At 35.1% G+C, this 14728-nt stretch overlaps 2 protein-coding genes across 2 annotated transcripts; both read left to right on the forward strand.

Moving 5' to 3' along the window:
- Positions 1 to 3543: 3543 nt before the first annotated feature.
- On the forward strand, positions 3544 to 10704 carry LOC133311244 (ethylene-overproduction protein 1-like). The gene is made up of 4 exons (XM_061512252.1): positions 3544 to 6065; positions 8379 to 8670; positions 8761 to 9070; positions 9877 to 10704. The coding sequence occupies exons 1-4, from the start codon at positions 4027 to 4029 to the stop codon at positions 10104 to 10106; spliced, it is 2871 nt and encodes a 956-aa protein (XP_061368236.1). The 5' UTR covers positions 3544 to 4026; the 3' UTR covers positions 10107 to 10704.
- Positions 10705 to 11311: 607 nt separating this feature from the next.
- Positions 11312 to 12324, forward strand: LOC133311257 (uncharacterized). Its single transcript, XM_061512274.1, has one exon. The coding sequence runs from the start codon at positions 11400 to 11402 to the stop codon at positions 12219 to 12221; it is 822 nt and encodes a 273-aa protein (XP_061368258.1). The 5' UTR covers positions 11312 to 11399; the 3' UTR covers positions 12222 to 12324.
- The last annotated feature ends 2404 nt before the right edge of the window (positions 12325 to 14728 follow it).

Consider the following 14728-nt stretch of genomic DNA (forward strand, 5'->3'; position numbering starts at 1 on the left):
CTTAGTAATCAGTACAATTCGTACTTTTGTGATAGACAGAACCTATTACTTTTGCAGTAATAGACAATTCTCCTTAAATAATATTTATTATGTTCGAATTACTTTTCAGAAACATTCAAACATAAATAACTTTATTTCAAATTTACTTTTAATCAAAATTAATTTTAAAAGTCAATGTTATCTTAAGTCATGCACAATCGTGTGAAAGTAGAGTAGGCATGTAGAAGTAAAACATGTGATTACCTGAAGTCATGCACAATCGTGTGAAAATGTTTATATATACATTAGATCAAAATTAAAATCTTATTTACTTTTTAGTTTCGTTTTATTTGAATTAAGTTATCTTGCTATATTCTAATCTTTGATTTAAACTCTATATTCTAGGTGCTATAACTTGGATATCGGAATTCCAAGTCTAAAGAAAAAGTATAAAAAGAAAAACAAATAGGCTAGGTAATATTATAATAATTTCCTTATTTGTCACCCTCGTAAAAAAACTTAAGAATAAAATATGTTCCAAAAACACAATATGATGACATAAAGTTAGAAAAGTAACAGTATTTAGTTATTTGCATTACATTTTCAACCACCCTAAACTGCATATGGACGTGGATGAAAATGTAAACCAAACATTTATTTGTATTTGTAGCTTTTCAATGAATCTACGGAGTATGGACAAAGGAAATACGTCTAATTTTTCCGGCCATTGAAGTTTGAAGGTAGTGTATAATTATAGTTGTTCCGTAACACCACGTGAAACCACGTCTTATTACTTAATGGTTGTCATTATCAACCGCTCAATTTTTTACACGTTCTTATACTTTAATTATCAATCAAATCTAACAAAAAGCACTTATCAACACACAGTCATCAATCTGCGCTCATTGGCAATAGACACCAAGAGACCTCAATTATCTTCCCTTTGTTTAGGTTTCAATATGCACGCTAACTGGCATAAGCTTGGCAGGGATGGGAAAAATTTAATATGTTGCAGGTCGATTATTTATTTAGTGGTTCCTTTATCATAAATGAAATTTTTTTTTCATTTTTATCTCTATTTTTTTAATTTTTTTCTCTTCAATCCCTTTTTTTTTTTTTTTTTTTCTATTTTGGAAAGGGACTATCATGATCTAGACCCACAGAAAATCTTCTCGCAGGGTCAGTTGTCAATTGGAAAAATTTCTTCAGTGTTACGGTAGTCCTAAATTTTTGGTTTTTTTTTTTTACTCATAATGTGATACGTGTCTTATTTTTTTATCAAATCACTCTCTTATCTAATATTAAAATAATTTATTTATTAATGATTTGAAAAAATATGACACACCTCATGAATAAAAGATACATAAAAATTCAGTACTATCTAGCATCAAAGATTTGTTCGTCAATTGGGAGGTGACAACTGGCTTATGTTGTGAAGTGGTTTGATAACCATTCGTTGTGCCAAATCTAAGACAACGTATAATGTACAAGATACATATAATGTGATGTTCACATTGATTCATCCGACCGAATCTCTTAAATCTAGAAACTAAATATATAAATAATAAAAACAAGAAATTAATTAATTAATTGTATAATCTCCTTAATTGGGGAAACAATAAAATGCGAAAATAATTAAACAAAATCTGCGACAAATATGAGGAGACATGATATAGACACATCTGGCTAGACAATTATTTTATGTTTTCCATAAAAAAAAACAATTATTTTATTTCTTTTTGAATGAATTACATTAACATTTTAAGGATAACCAAAATGTAGTCAATGTAGAGTAATTTCATTTATAATAGTACATATAAGCATATTGTGTATTTTATAAATCTATCTCTAAGATTTATATATATAACTTATATATATATATATAATATTTTTCTTTATTGCATAAAATAAAGTTATCTCTAGATATAATTTCTTTTATTTAAAGAAATATTAATTATTTAATTTTTGTTAAAATTTATGAAAATTACAATTTCAATATAGGATTCATACAACAACTGTGCCTAAGCCTAATAGAAGAAGGCTTATTAGGGTAACTCTCACGTTGACAAAATTATGAACAGATAACAATCACATTAATCATCGTAAACTATAGAAGTACGTAATCCTTTCCAAACTCCATTTTCATGCCATACTCACACATTAAGGAAATAAATGAGTCTCATTTGAAGGGGCACCTCGACCATTAATTAGTGATTAAACTCAAAAGCAAGGAAGGGGCAATAAAAACAAAAACGGTGATTGTAAAATGGTCAAAATCATAGACAGCTATCATCAATAAATAACCCAAATAATTTGCAATCATATGGTTCCATCACACGCGTTTAATTAGACCAAAACCAAAGGAAAATTATCCCTACTTTTTTTTCTTCTTCTCAACTCCTATTGGTGCGGGAGTTGCGGGCCAGCAAATTGGAGAGAGAGAGAGATAGTGTGCGTGTGCTTGTGTACAAAATTATTAACAATAATGGGTTATCGTAACATTAGAGGACATGGTCATCATAAACACACCACCATTTTTCTTGGTTGTCCTTTACCACCAGCTTGTGACAACACGGACAATCGGACAAAATAGAAGACTACCTTTTTTGTTTTTATTAAGAATACATAATATTATTATTTTTTGTTTACAATTAATCAGCGTAATAAGATTAATCTCTCACTCACCAATCACTATCTAAAAAACTCTTTCAATAATTATCATATTCCTGATTTATAGCTTAATTGATATTAAATGAATTTATAATTTAATGAAAATCAATTTTGTTTTAAAGATGAGAAGTACTAAAAATACCGAAGCTTTGATCATCCGTTGACTCACCCATCTTTCTATATCACCTGAGGTGGTGTTTGGTTGGGAGCTTTTCAGCAGATATTTATGTTTCTGAAGTATGACTTTTAGAAACATCATGTTTATTTCAACGTCTTTTCACCAAAAACCTATCTATCCAATTTGTATAGATTTATGAGAAACATAAATATCCGCACTGTTTAGAAACCTAATTTGAAGGTGGGATTTTTCGGAAAATCGGTTATCTGGCTTTTAATGCACTGTTGATCTCATAAAGTTACCTAATTTTCCCAGTAAAGTTTTTTACCACCAAACAACTTTTTTTTACATTTTTCTACCTATCTCACTTTATCTATCTTTTCAATCATTTCTCTATCTATTACATTTTCCTACTATTCCAAAAAAATTTCCTCAACCAAACGCATAAACAAACATTTCAACACTTTTTTTTTTTTTTTTATCTCTTCCTCCTTGATATTTCTTAGAGAAAAAAGAAAAAAGAAAAAACAGGGTCAATCATGTTAAGGAGATAATTTGACTAATGGATAGATATTAACAGTAGAACAACGTGCTATTCTCTTTCTCTCTCTCTATGTCTGGCTTATTCTCTCTCCTTTTGTCTTGTGTTAGAAATTAAAGGAAATTCCAAAACAAAGTGGAAATAGAAAACCACACGGAGAAAAAGTGGCAAATTCATATATTTAGATAATAAGAGCAGCAAAAATACACAGAAAAGAGGGCAGAAAAAAAAAAAAATTAAGAGAGAGAAAGATATAGAGAGAGAAAGAGAGTGGCCGTTTCAACGGCCACCTCCATCTCCACCTCAACACATCTGGTTGGACACTCTCCATCGTTCTTATTCTCTTCCCCCACCCCTATTTTCTGCTTTTCTCTTTTCCTCCATTTTCTCGGGAAAAACCAAAAAGAAAAAAAAAAAAACCAAAAGAGAAGAAAAAAAGAAAAGAGGGGGAAAAAAAAAATGGGTTAATCGCCCCACACACAACCAATTTTGTTCCCATTCCTCCAATTCAGCCTGCATCACCGTCGAGTTCCCAAAACGAAAATCCCAACGGTGCTTGCAATGCCAATCCGTTAAAAAAAAAAAACTTTTTTTTTCTTTCAATTCTCCTCAAATGTCATCATCTTAGAAAACCCAGATTTTAAATTTTCAATTTTTTGCAAAGTTAACTCTTAAATCGTTCAACTTTGGAAAAAAAAGAAGTTTAGAGGAGCAGAAGATGCAGCACAACATCTTTGCCACAATGCGTAGCTTGAAGATCATGGACGGTTGCAAGGGCACTCAGGTCTACGCTCTCAACCCATCCGGCACCGCCGGCGGCGGCGGAGGCGGCGGAAGTTGCATGGGAGAGAAGCTCCTCCACCAACTCCACGACCACATCAAAAGCCAAACCCTAAGGACCAAATCTGTTCGGAACTTCCAACAACCTCCGAACCCGACATCGTCCGATGTTGTGGTCGCCGAGGGCGCTCTCCTCCCTTATGGCCTTCCCATGACGGAGCTTCTAGAACCCAAAATCGAACCTTCCGTGAAACCCGTGGATTTCGTCGAAACCCTCGCCGGGATTTACCGTAGGATTGAGAATTGCCCGGAGTTTGACAAGTCCACGGCTTTCCTTGAGCAATGTGCTGTCTTTCGCGGGCTTTCAGACCTGAAATTGTTCCGGCGGAGCCTCCGGTCGGCCCGGGAGCACGCGGTGGACGTGCACACGAAGGTGGTGCTCGCCGCGTGGCTCCGCTATGAGCGGAGGGAGGACGAGCTTATTGGCTTGTCCTCTATGGATTGCAGTGGAAGAAACCTTGAATGCCCTAGGGCTACCTTGGTTCCAGGGTATGCCCCTGAATCGGTGTATGATCCTTGTGCTTGCGCGTGTTCTAGCCGTGATTCGGATAATGAGTCTTTGATGATGGTGGATGATGAGCATGAGCAATGTTCTACTTCGGAGGAGGATGATGGTGACATGTCTTTTTGGATTGGTGACGAGGAAATTAGGTGTAGTAGATTCGATATGGCCTCGCTTTCGAGGCCCTTCAAGGCAATGTTGTATGGTGGATTCATGGAATCAAGGAGGGAGAAGATAAATTTTTCGTTGAATGGGTTTTCCGTTGAGGCAATGAGGGCTGCTGAGGTGTTTAGTAGGACTAAAAGGTTGAGCCAGTTTGACCCTAATGTTGTTCTGGAATTGCTCTCTTTGGCGAATAGGTTTTGCTGTGAAGAGATGAAGTGTGCTTGTGATGCACACTTGGCATCTCTGGTTCGTGACATGGAGGATGGCTTGTTGCTCATTGAGTATGGACTGGAGGAGACCGCGTACCTGCTGGTTGCGGCTTGTTTGCAGGTGTTTTTGAGGGAGCTCCCCGGTTCAATGCAATGTCAAAGTGTTGTGAAAATGTTTTGTAGTCCAGAGGGTAGGGATAGGCTGGCTCTGGCGGGGCATGCTTCGTTTGTGTTGTATTATTTTTTGAGTCAGATTGCAATGGAGGAAGAGATGAGGTCTAACATGACCGTGATGCTGTTGGAGAGATTAGTAGAGTGCGCGAAAGATGGTTGGGAGAAGCAACTTGCATTTCACCAATTAGGTGTTGTTATGCATGAGAGAAAAGAATACAAAGATGCACAGCATTGGTTTGAGGCAGCAGTGGAGACAGGGCATGTTTATTCTTTAGTAGGAGTTGCAAGGGCCAAATATAAGCGCGGCCACACATATTCAGCATATAAACTGATGAACTCCCTTATTTCTGATTATAAACCAGTTGGTTGGATGTATCAAGAAAGGTCTTTGTATTGTCAAGGGAAGGAGAAAATGATGGACTTGATCTCTGCAACTGAGTTAGATCCAACTCTTTCCTTTCCTTACAAATACCGAGCCGTCTCTTTTTTGGAGGAGAACAAGATTGGACCTGCCATTTCAGAAATCAATAAAATAATTTGTTTCAAGGTTTCTCCAGACTGCCTTGAATTGAGAGCTTGGTTTTTGATTGCCATGGAGGATTATGAAGGAGCCCTCAGAGATGTAAGGGCAATTTTGACATTGGATCCTAATTATATGATGTTCTATGGGAATATGCATGGTGATCACTTGGTAGAACTACTCAGTCCTGTTGTTCAGAACTGGAGTCAGGCTGATTGCTGGATGCAATTGTATGACCGATGGTCCTCTGTTGATGACATTGGTTCTTTGGCTGTTGTTCACCAGATGTTATCAAATGACCCTGGAAAAAGTCTGTTACGTTTTCGGCAATCTCTCCTTCTGTTACGGTGAGTTTAGTAATCCCCTCATTAATTCTGTTATAACCTTTTTCTTACATTTGTGAGTTTTGATGTAGATTATAGTTTGACTACAGAAATTTCTTCTATGCAAGAATTCTGTGAATGGGATTTTCTACCATGGGTTGTTTTGTTTTTTTTAGTACAACCATGGGTTGTTTTTTACTTTCCATATTATCAGGGAGGAGATTAATATCTAAATCTGGCTACAAATATATTGGTTATTCTTTTTTTTCATTTTTAACTTTAACTTATTTCTGCAGGGAACTCATGGCTCTATATAATGCTAAATAGACCAGTTTATAGTCACATTGTAATATGTCAAAATTAGAGAAAATTGTCACATGTTCTCCATCAAAGCAAACTAGGACAAAATAATGGAACTGTAGAACATTTTTATGGTGTACTGGCCTGGATCAAGTGATCAACAATGAAGCAGTTATTAAGCATGTAATATTCATAATAATACCTACATTTTATGTAGTGTTATAAGTTTTAATTCAGGAAATGTACTTTTAGTTTTTAACGTGTTTTCACTGCATGTGGAATGAATGGAAGCTGATATCTACTTTTAAGACTGGTTTGGTGTTTGTTAATCGCAAAGCACAGATTCTATCTTATTCTTAAGGAGTTTCAGTTATGTACTTTATTCTTTTAAATAATTGTGGATTGTTATCAACATACGGAAGCTAATTCGAGCCTGTTTGGCCCTCCTTTTTAGCTTAAAAGCTACACTCTTAAAAAGCAAAGCTAAAACAAAATGAAAGTTGTTTGGTGTTTGTGTCACAAATCTTTTTTGTCCACAAACTGTTTGTCGAAACGCTCGGCCCTAAAAAGATTCCAGTTACCTTTGAAGCCGCGTACTATTAAAGTTTAGGTGAATAAATATTACATATTGAGGCAATGAGAACACTTCTGCTTCATTGAACAACCCCTTAGGTTTTAACATTTTCACCAAAAAATTGATGGCCGAGATTAGTGAAGTTATTGGAGGAGTAAGTTGGAAAATCTCGTTGCAGCTGTATGATCTCATTACAGAGGAGTCGGCGGTGCTCGTGGTTTTCGTCGTTGGAGCAGCATCTGGTTGCTGATGCTATGCTAGGCAATAGTCACTTAGCTGTCAGACAGGTGCCATTGTCATTCTTAGCTAAGAGAATAAGGAGAACAACTAATGAAGACTAAGAGCAAGAATGTAGATCTCGTCCCCGGAGCCAGAGGTTGTTGCTGATGGTTCGTGTGAGTGCAATGAACAAAGGCGAAGTTTGGTCTATGGGACAAAGGGAAAGGGTTTCCCACAAAATGTGTGTCCCACAAAGTTGAAGATAGTGATTGAGAAGTGAAGTTATTGGAGGAGTAAGTTGGAAAATCTCGTTGCAGCTGTATGATCTCATTACAGAGGAGTCGGCGGTGCTCGTGGTTTTCGTCGTTGGAGCAGCATCTGGTTGCTGATGCTATGCTAGGCAATAGTCACTTAGCTGTCAGACAGGTGCCATTGTCATTCTTAGCTAAGAGAATAAGGAGAACAACTAATGAAGACTAAGAGCAAGAATGTAGATCTCGTCCCCGGAGCCAGAGGTTGTTGCTGATGGTTCGTGTGAGTGCAATGAACAAAGGCGAAGTTTGGTCTATGGGACAAAGGGAAAGGGTTTCCCACAAAATGTGTGTCCCACAAAGTTGAAGATAGTGATTGAGAAGTGAAGTTATTGGAGGAGTAAGTTGGAAAATCTCGTTGCAGCTGTATGATCTCATTACAGAGGAGTCGGCGGTGCTCGTGGTTTTCGTCGTTGGAGCAGCATCTGGTTGCTGATGCTATGCTAGGCAATAGTCACTTAGCTGTCAGACAGGTGCCATTGTCATTCTTAGCTAAGAGAATAAGGAGAACAACTAATGAAGACTAAGAGCAAGAATGTAGATCTCGTCCCCGGAGCCAGAGGTTGTTGCTGATGGTTCGTGTGAGTGCAATGAACAAAGGCGAAGTTTGGTCTATGGGACAAAGGGAAAGGGTTTCCCACAAAATGTGTGTCCCACAAAGTTGAAGATAGTGATTGAGAGCCATGAAGAAAAAAATAAGCTAGAAGCTCTTTTCAGGAGTTTCTGTAAAGGAGCTCATTTTCTTATTTTTCTTCATTAAAAAACCTATTTTTTTTACAGCCTTTCTGAAAATGTGTTTGGCCCGACTTCTCCTTTTATGGAGAAGCGAAGCTGAAAATAAGTTGGGCCAAACGGCACTTAGTTTCTTAGTCCTAGATCATTTTGATGCATGACCCTGACTGTTGTGGCTGTTGATTTTCCTGAATCTTGCAGGTTAAATTCTCAAAAGGCAGCCATGCACAGTTTGCGGCTGGCTAGAAATCATTCCACTTCTGACCATGAAAGGCTTGTCTATGAAGGATGGATATTATATGACACCGGTCATCGTGAAGAAGCAATAGCAAAGGCTGAGGAGTCTATTTCTATTCAAAGATCATTTGAAGCTTACTTTCTCAAAGCTTATGTGTTAGCCGACTCAAGTCTTGATTCAGAGTCTTCAAAGTATGTGATCCATCTTTTGGAGGAAGCTCTTAGATGCCCTTCAGATGGTCTTCGGAAAGGACAAGTTAGTTTTACATTTTTTTGGATTAAACATGTTAACTTGATTTCAGTGCTGAACTAATGTACTGATGTTTGTCATTCGTTTAAATTGTAGGCACTAAATAATCTAGGGAGTGTCTACGTAGACTGCGATAAGCTGGACCTTGCTGCTGACTGCTACATGAATGCACTCAACATCAAGCATACACGTGCACATCAGGGGTTGGCACGTGTTTACCATCTTAAAAATCACCGCAAAGCTGCATATGATGAGATGACAAAGCTAATAGAAAAGGCCTGGAATAATGCATCAGCTTATGAGAAACGTTCAGAATATTGTGATCGTGACATGGCAAAGAGTGATCTTAGTATGGCAACACAGTTGGATCCTCTAAGGACTTATCCATATAGATATAGGGCAGCAGGTGAGTCACATACAAAGAGTTCTATTGTTCTCTATTTTCTCCTTATTTTTGTTGGGGGTGTGGGATGGGAAAGGAGGGAACTGTGGCTGTCATTGTAGCCATTTTGTGTTTTAAATAATTGCTGTCACATTTTTTTATAACTATGATGGTTTTGTTACTGTCTTACTTTCAGACATACAATCTTTGATGATGTTTTAACCAGAATTTTCTTTTATGGTGGTTTTTCAGTGTAACTTCGTACACAGATATTTCAGTTTTCCTTAAAACTAATAGTAGTTGATAGCTTTCCATTTAATTTACTCTGTAAATTTAACTGCATGAAACATCAGTGTTTCTATCCTTCGGCTTTCTTCGCTTGCTTGTTTGTATATTCCAAGACCATTGTTTATGTTGGCAGCATATTTGATTTAAATTTCCTCGCTGAACACTTCCTCAGCATCAACTACCATCCATGCTCCTTCTGTTCATTACATGCCTCTCAAGTTACGCATTATTTTAGGGTACATGTTCGTTTGGGTTTGTTTATCTTATCAGTGTGATCAGTTATGAAGTGAGAGATCTTTTGAGTCACTGCTTATCCTTGTTTTATGACCTAACTTATTGGAGGTCCGATGTAGCTTTGTATACTTTTATTCTTCTGATCTTTGGTCTTGGTTCATGCTGTGATACTTGTGTTTGCTGTAAGCATCTTGATAGAGCAATATGATCATGATATAGTTTACAACCTTTGCAACCTGTTAGTGCACTGTGTGTCTCTGCACGCACAAAGCTTATCGATGTTCTAACTTGGAAACTCTGTCTACTAGTTTTAATGGATGATCATAAGGAAGCTGAAGCAATAGCAGAGCTTACAAGAGCCATCAATTTTAAGCCAGACCTGCAACTGTTACATCTTCGAGCTGCATTTCATGATTCAATGAGTGATTATGTTTCTACTGTCCGAGACTGTGAAGCAGCCCTTTGTCTTGATCCTGGCCATGCTGACACGCTTGAGCTTTGTAATAAAGCACGGGAGCGGATTAAAGAACAAAAGTGAGAGAATAAGATTTTTTTATAAAGAAATCATGTTTTCTGAGTGTTCCCTATGGGGGAACTAGCCTATTCTTGCCAACCTATACTTTTTTTACTCATGAAGGTCCGGTAATCATCAGTGCCATTTATCTTTAGACTTTGTCTTCAGAAAAGACATGGTCTATATCTTTCAGCTGGCCTTCTGGAAGTGGAACTACAGAAGAGAAAAGAACAATTAGAAAGATCATTTTGATTGAAACAGAAGGAGAACTAGAGGGGCAAGATTGCTTGTAAATATATGTAATGACTTATGCTTTTGTCAGGGGGTATGGTCAAGTAGTGCAGAAAGCAGCTCCTGCTATGCTCCACTGTGCCACACCAGCAAGAATGGTGATGAGATAACAGTTAGACAAAACATGTACATGAAAATCAATTTAAGTCCAAGATTTAGATATTTACCATTATATTTTTTGGCTGAGCAATTGCCAATTCACATTGTGTTGCAACATTTTTTACTTTCTCTGTTGTATAAAACAATTTTCCCTGGCGACCCTTTTAACTTATATGGGTGATGAGTTCTCTTTGGAGAAGTTATAAATACCCAGATATTTAAGTTTTCAACTTTTGATCTGCTTAATTCATCCATTTTTCATTTCCCTTAATTCTTTTGTAATTTATTTTTCATTATGTTCCTTTTGATGATGTTGTATATTGTTTTAAAACTTTAACATCACCTTGTCCATTGTTGTTGAACATGTAGAACGTGACCATGTCATTTGAGATGATGATGATGATGGATACCTGACGTCTTTAAACATCACTCTCTCTTTTTTCCTATTTTATGCTGCGTCAGCAACTCTCCTCTTTTTCTTAACCTTTTCTTTTTTGAATATCTCCTCTAACTTGTGGGTTTTACTTCCCCATATTACGTGTTTATATAATGAATAGTGAGATTAACTATAAGGGGGGAAAAAACATGAAACTTTACAAGGGTCATCAATTTCATATTCGGATAATGACTAGTTCAATTGATCTTCTAAGTTTTGGCTCCTTGTTTCTCTGGCACGTAGAAGGGACTTTTCAACATACTTGTGACCCCTTTAAAGCAAAACTTCAGTTATAATGATTTTCACGAGATTCATGTATTTCCAACTGCTACTATTTATTCCACCAACTTTATGTTATGTCCTATTTAATACCATTTTTTACGAGACTTGTGTCATAAAATTATCTCAGATAATCAATCTAGTTATTCAAGATTGTTATATGGAAGACAAAGAACTAGAAGAAGAATAAGGAGGAGGAGCTTTTGGAGAGCATGGATTTCAAACGTCCAAGAAAGTTAAACTTAAATGCACCGCTTTTATCAACAAGGCGTCATGGTTGTTCAGTTGTTGCTGATACATATTGTTCATCAAGTTCATTAGGTGCAGTGCAAAACACAAGTGAAAGAGTTCCATTTTCATGGGAGAAAATACCAGGCAAGCCAAAAGATATGGAGAAGAGTGATAGCACCCAAGATGCAGACACACCTTTTCCACCAAAAGAGGTAGCTAATGAAACTGATGTAGATAATAATAATGGTGATGTTGCATTTCATGATATAGATGATGGTTATTGTGATGGTGATGACAACAAGGATGATGATGATGTTTTCTCAGATGCTATGGATGTTTTTTCTCTATCAGAGGCATTAGATATTGTTCAAAAAAAATCAGAGAATGCTCATAATAATGACAACAATGATTGTTTAAGATTAAAGCTTGCAGAGTCTCATGGTTACCAATCTCCTACTTATATGATCAACCGTTTTCTCCCTGATGCCACTGCATTAGCTGCATCTTCTTCTTCTTCTTTGAATTTTCATAGTAATTTTGAGGATAAAGTTTGTGATACTTGTAGTTATTATCATGAGTGTTCTGTCAAAGGGTCAACTAGTCATTCATATTCTTCTTCTTCTCCAAAGGGTTGTGGCTTGGAATTTCTCTTCCCTTGGCGTATGAAACATAAGCTTTGTGCAATGAAGAACCCTGTCCTTCCTTGCTCTACTAATCTGCAGAAGCATCAACGCAGCTCAAAACAGAAGAAAAATCGTTCATCAACCTATGTGCCTTGTACAAATGTGAAAGAAGATATTTGAGGAGAAGAGCTAGTTCTTTAACTTGTTCATTTTTCCTTCATACAAAATCTATTTTATTTTTTTTATGAATATATATTATATTTTGTGTTACTTGCTTAAAACAACATGCACTTGTTATATTCCAATTCTTATATAGTTGAATAGAGAGTGACAAAATAAATGGACTCAATGTGGTAGCAGTTGCCTTTCTGGAAACCTAGTAATGCGTTCAAGCTGAATTCATTTTTCCTTCATACAAAATCTATTTTATTTTTTTATGAATATATATTATATTTTGTGTTACTTGCTTAAAACAACATGCACTTGTTATATTCCAATTCTTATATAGTTGAATAGAGAGTGACAAAATAAATGGACTCAACGTGGTAGCAGTTGCCTTTCTGGAAACCTAGTAATGTGTTCAAGTTTAATTCATTTCATCTGATCATTTAGGATTGCAGTAATGGTGTAGAATTAGATGAAAACAATATTATGTAGACATTGATGGTCCTGTGCATAAGCAAATCAGTTGATTCTATCTAGATTAATTTTAAAAATAACAACTTCTAAACTTTAATTCATTCCACAGCTTTTGACCATACGAGGTTAAATGAAATTTGATTTTGTCATCAATAATATTATTTGTATATTATTCGTATATCACTTTAAAAAAAAAAACCATTAGTATCCGAAATATTAATGAACCTGACTAATCTAATTTTTGATTTGAATCTCTTCATATTCCTGAAAAGTTGTGACTATAAATATAATCTAGCATGTCAAAGGATAGTAGGGGATTTCTTTTGAAAAATAAAATAAGAAAAACAAACATTTTTTGTACTTAAAAAAACACATTTTAGCATACTCTCTTTATCTTTCTTTCTTTTTTTCTTTTCTGTTTTTTAAAATTAATTTTACTAATGAGTGTCTTAAAGATATTGGTTATGAAACATTTAATACTGTCTGTTGAATATTTATAATTACTTAAAAAAAGAAAGTATTAAGTTTTTTATTTTCTTAACGAATTAAATATTTTGACTTCTGTTTTTTTAATCGACCCCATAAAATTACACATTAGTATTTTTTTGTTGTTGAAAATATTTCAATCGAGTTATCGCTTTGCGACTAGCCTGATTCGGAATATATCTAGGATTAAGGATTTAAACAACTCCTAAAAGTGATACTGGACAACGTTAGCATTTTTTTAACAAGAAAAATGTAGTGTAACAATTGTGGTGTACAAATAGTTAACAAATTAAGTTGTTTATAAGTAGCATATATATGGCTTGTAAAAATTCTTTTGATATTATCAGAAATTATCAAAGGATAAACTCCCTCTTGAAAATGGATCCACGCAATTGTTATTTTTTCAACTTCTGCCGATAATAGACACAGGAAAAAAATCTAGAAAAACAATACTCAAAATATCTTCCTGAAGTCAAAGATTCCTGATGTGAAACACGTGTATCCTAAGAATTTTCAATAATCTAAAGGTTAGGCGCCAAGAAGCACAAAGTACTCAATAACAATATCTTAATTTATGTAGCACTCAAATAGCAATATCCCAAGAATTTTTATAACACTTCATTTTTCTTTTTTTCCTCTTTGGGCTTCTTGTGTGTATTTTTTAGGATTTATCTTGTAGAATTTTCTAATAATTGTTATGAGTTGCACTCAATTGTATTTTTTGTTTTGCTAAGATGGCCTAAATAATGTTATAAATATTAATTTAAAGATGGTTTAGAGCTTTATAATTTTGCAATCAATTTATAATGTATTCAGAAACCTAATAAAAAAACAAACTAAAGTATCGGTTCACAATAGATTCCCTTTTTAATAAAAAAAACAAAAAAATGAAAAAAATAAAGATGCAAATATTGCAAATAAAAAATGTATAGATCAAGATTATTATATTATGAATGTCAAGAGACAGTACAGGCTCTTGCATTTTTTGTTAGTAACACGTTTGCCTCTTATTGGTTTCTTGTATATTCTTTTATAATAATAAAAGGGGAGGGTTATATTTCACAAATTTTTTATTTACAAATTATTCTAGAGAAAAAAGTTTCCGATGTTACTTTAGATAACTTTATCTAATGTTCATCGAAACGACGTCATTTTGGGGTTGAAAAATTAAAAAATCAGAGTGATAAAGACTATTATAACCCTGAAATAAATTAAAATTATAAAAATACCATGATTTCTGTCCCAAAACGACGTCGTTTTGATGAATATTAGATAAAATTATTTAAAGTAACATCAGAAAAAACAAACTCATTATTCTATGTACTCCCAAAAATACACTAGGTTATACTATGTATTTCTGGGAGTACATAATGTAATTTGCGAAAGTTTGTAAAAAAAATTTGTATACGGATTCTTCCCATAATATATTGGTGTGTAATGACAAAAAAATCAGAATTAACTTTCCATTGGACATAATGATGAAAAATCAAAGGTTCCTGCAAGATGATTGTCAAGTCTTTCACCATTTGCAGTTTTCAAATCCGGCACGCCTCCAGTATGCA

The sequence above is a fragment of the Gastrolobium bilobum genome, unplaced genomic scaffold (assembly GCF_033153095.1).
Source record: "Gastrolobium bilobum isolate Gb01-03AN ecotype WA unplaced genomic scaffold, APGP_CSIRO_Gbil_v1 utg9958, whole genome shotgun sequence".
NCBI classification, from domain to species: Eukaryota; Viridiplantae; Streptophyta; class Magnoliopsida; order Fabales; family Fabaceae; genus Gastrolobium; species Gastrolobium bilobum.

Excerpts from the sequence above, each read along its gene's own strand:
- LOC133311244 (XM_061512252.1), top strand. The coding sequence starts at position 4,027 with ATGCAGCACAACATCTTTGCCACAATGCGTAGCTTGAAGATCATGGAC. Across the intron at positions 8,671-8,760 it reads ATGGTCTTCGGAAAGGACAA|GCACTAAATAATCTAGGGAG; the intron begins GTTAGTTTTACA and ends TTTAAATTGTAG. Across the intron at positions 9,071-9,876 it reads ATATAGATATAGGGCAGCAG|TTTTAATGGATGATCATAAG; the intron begins GTGAGTCACATA and ends TCTGTCTACTAG.
- LOC133311257 (XM_061512274.1), top strand. The coding sequence starts at position 11,400 with ATGGATTTCAAACGTCCAAGAAAGTTAAACTTAAATGCACCGCTTTTA.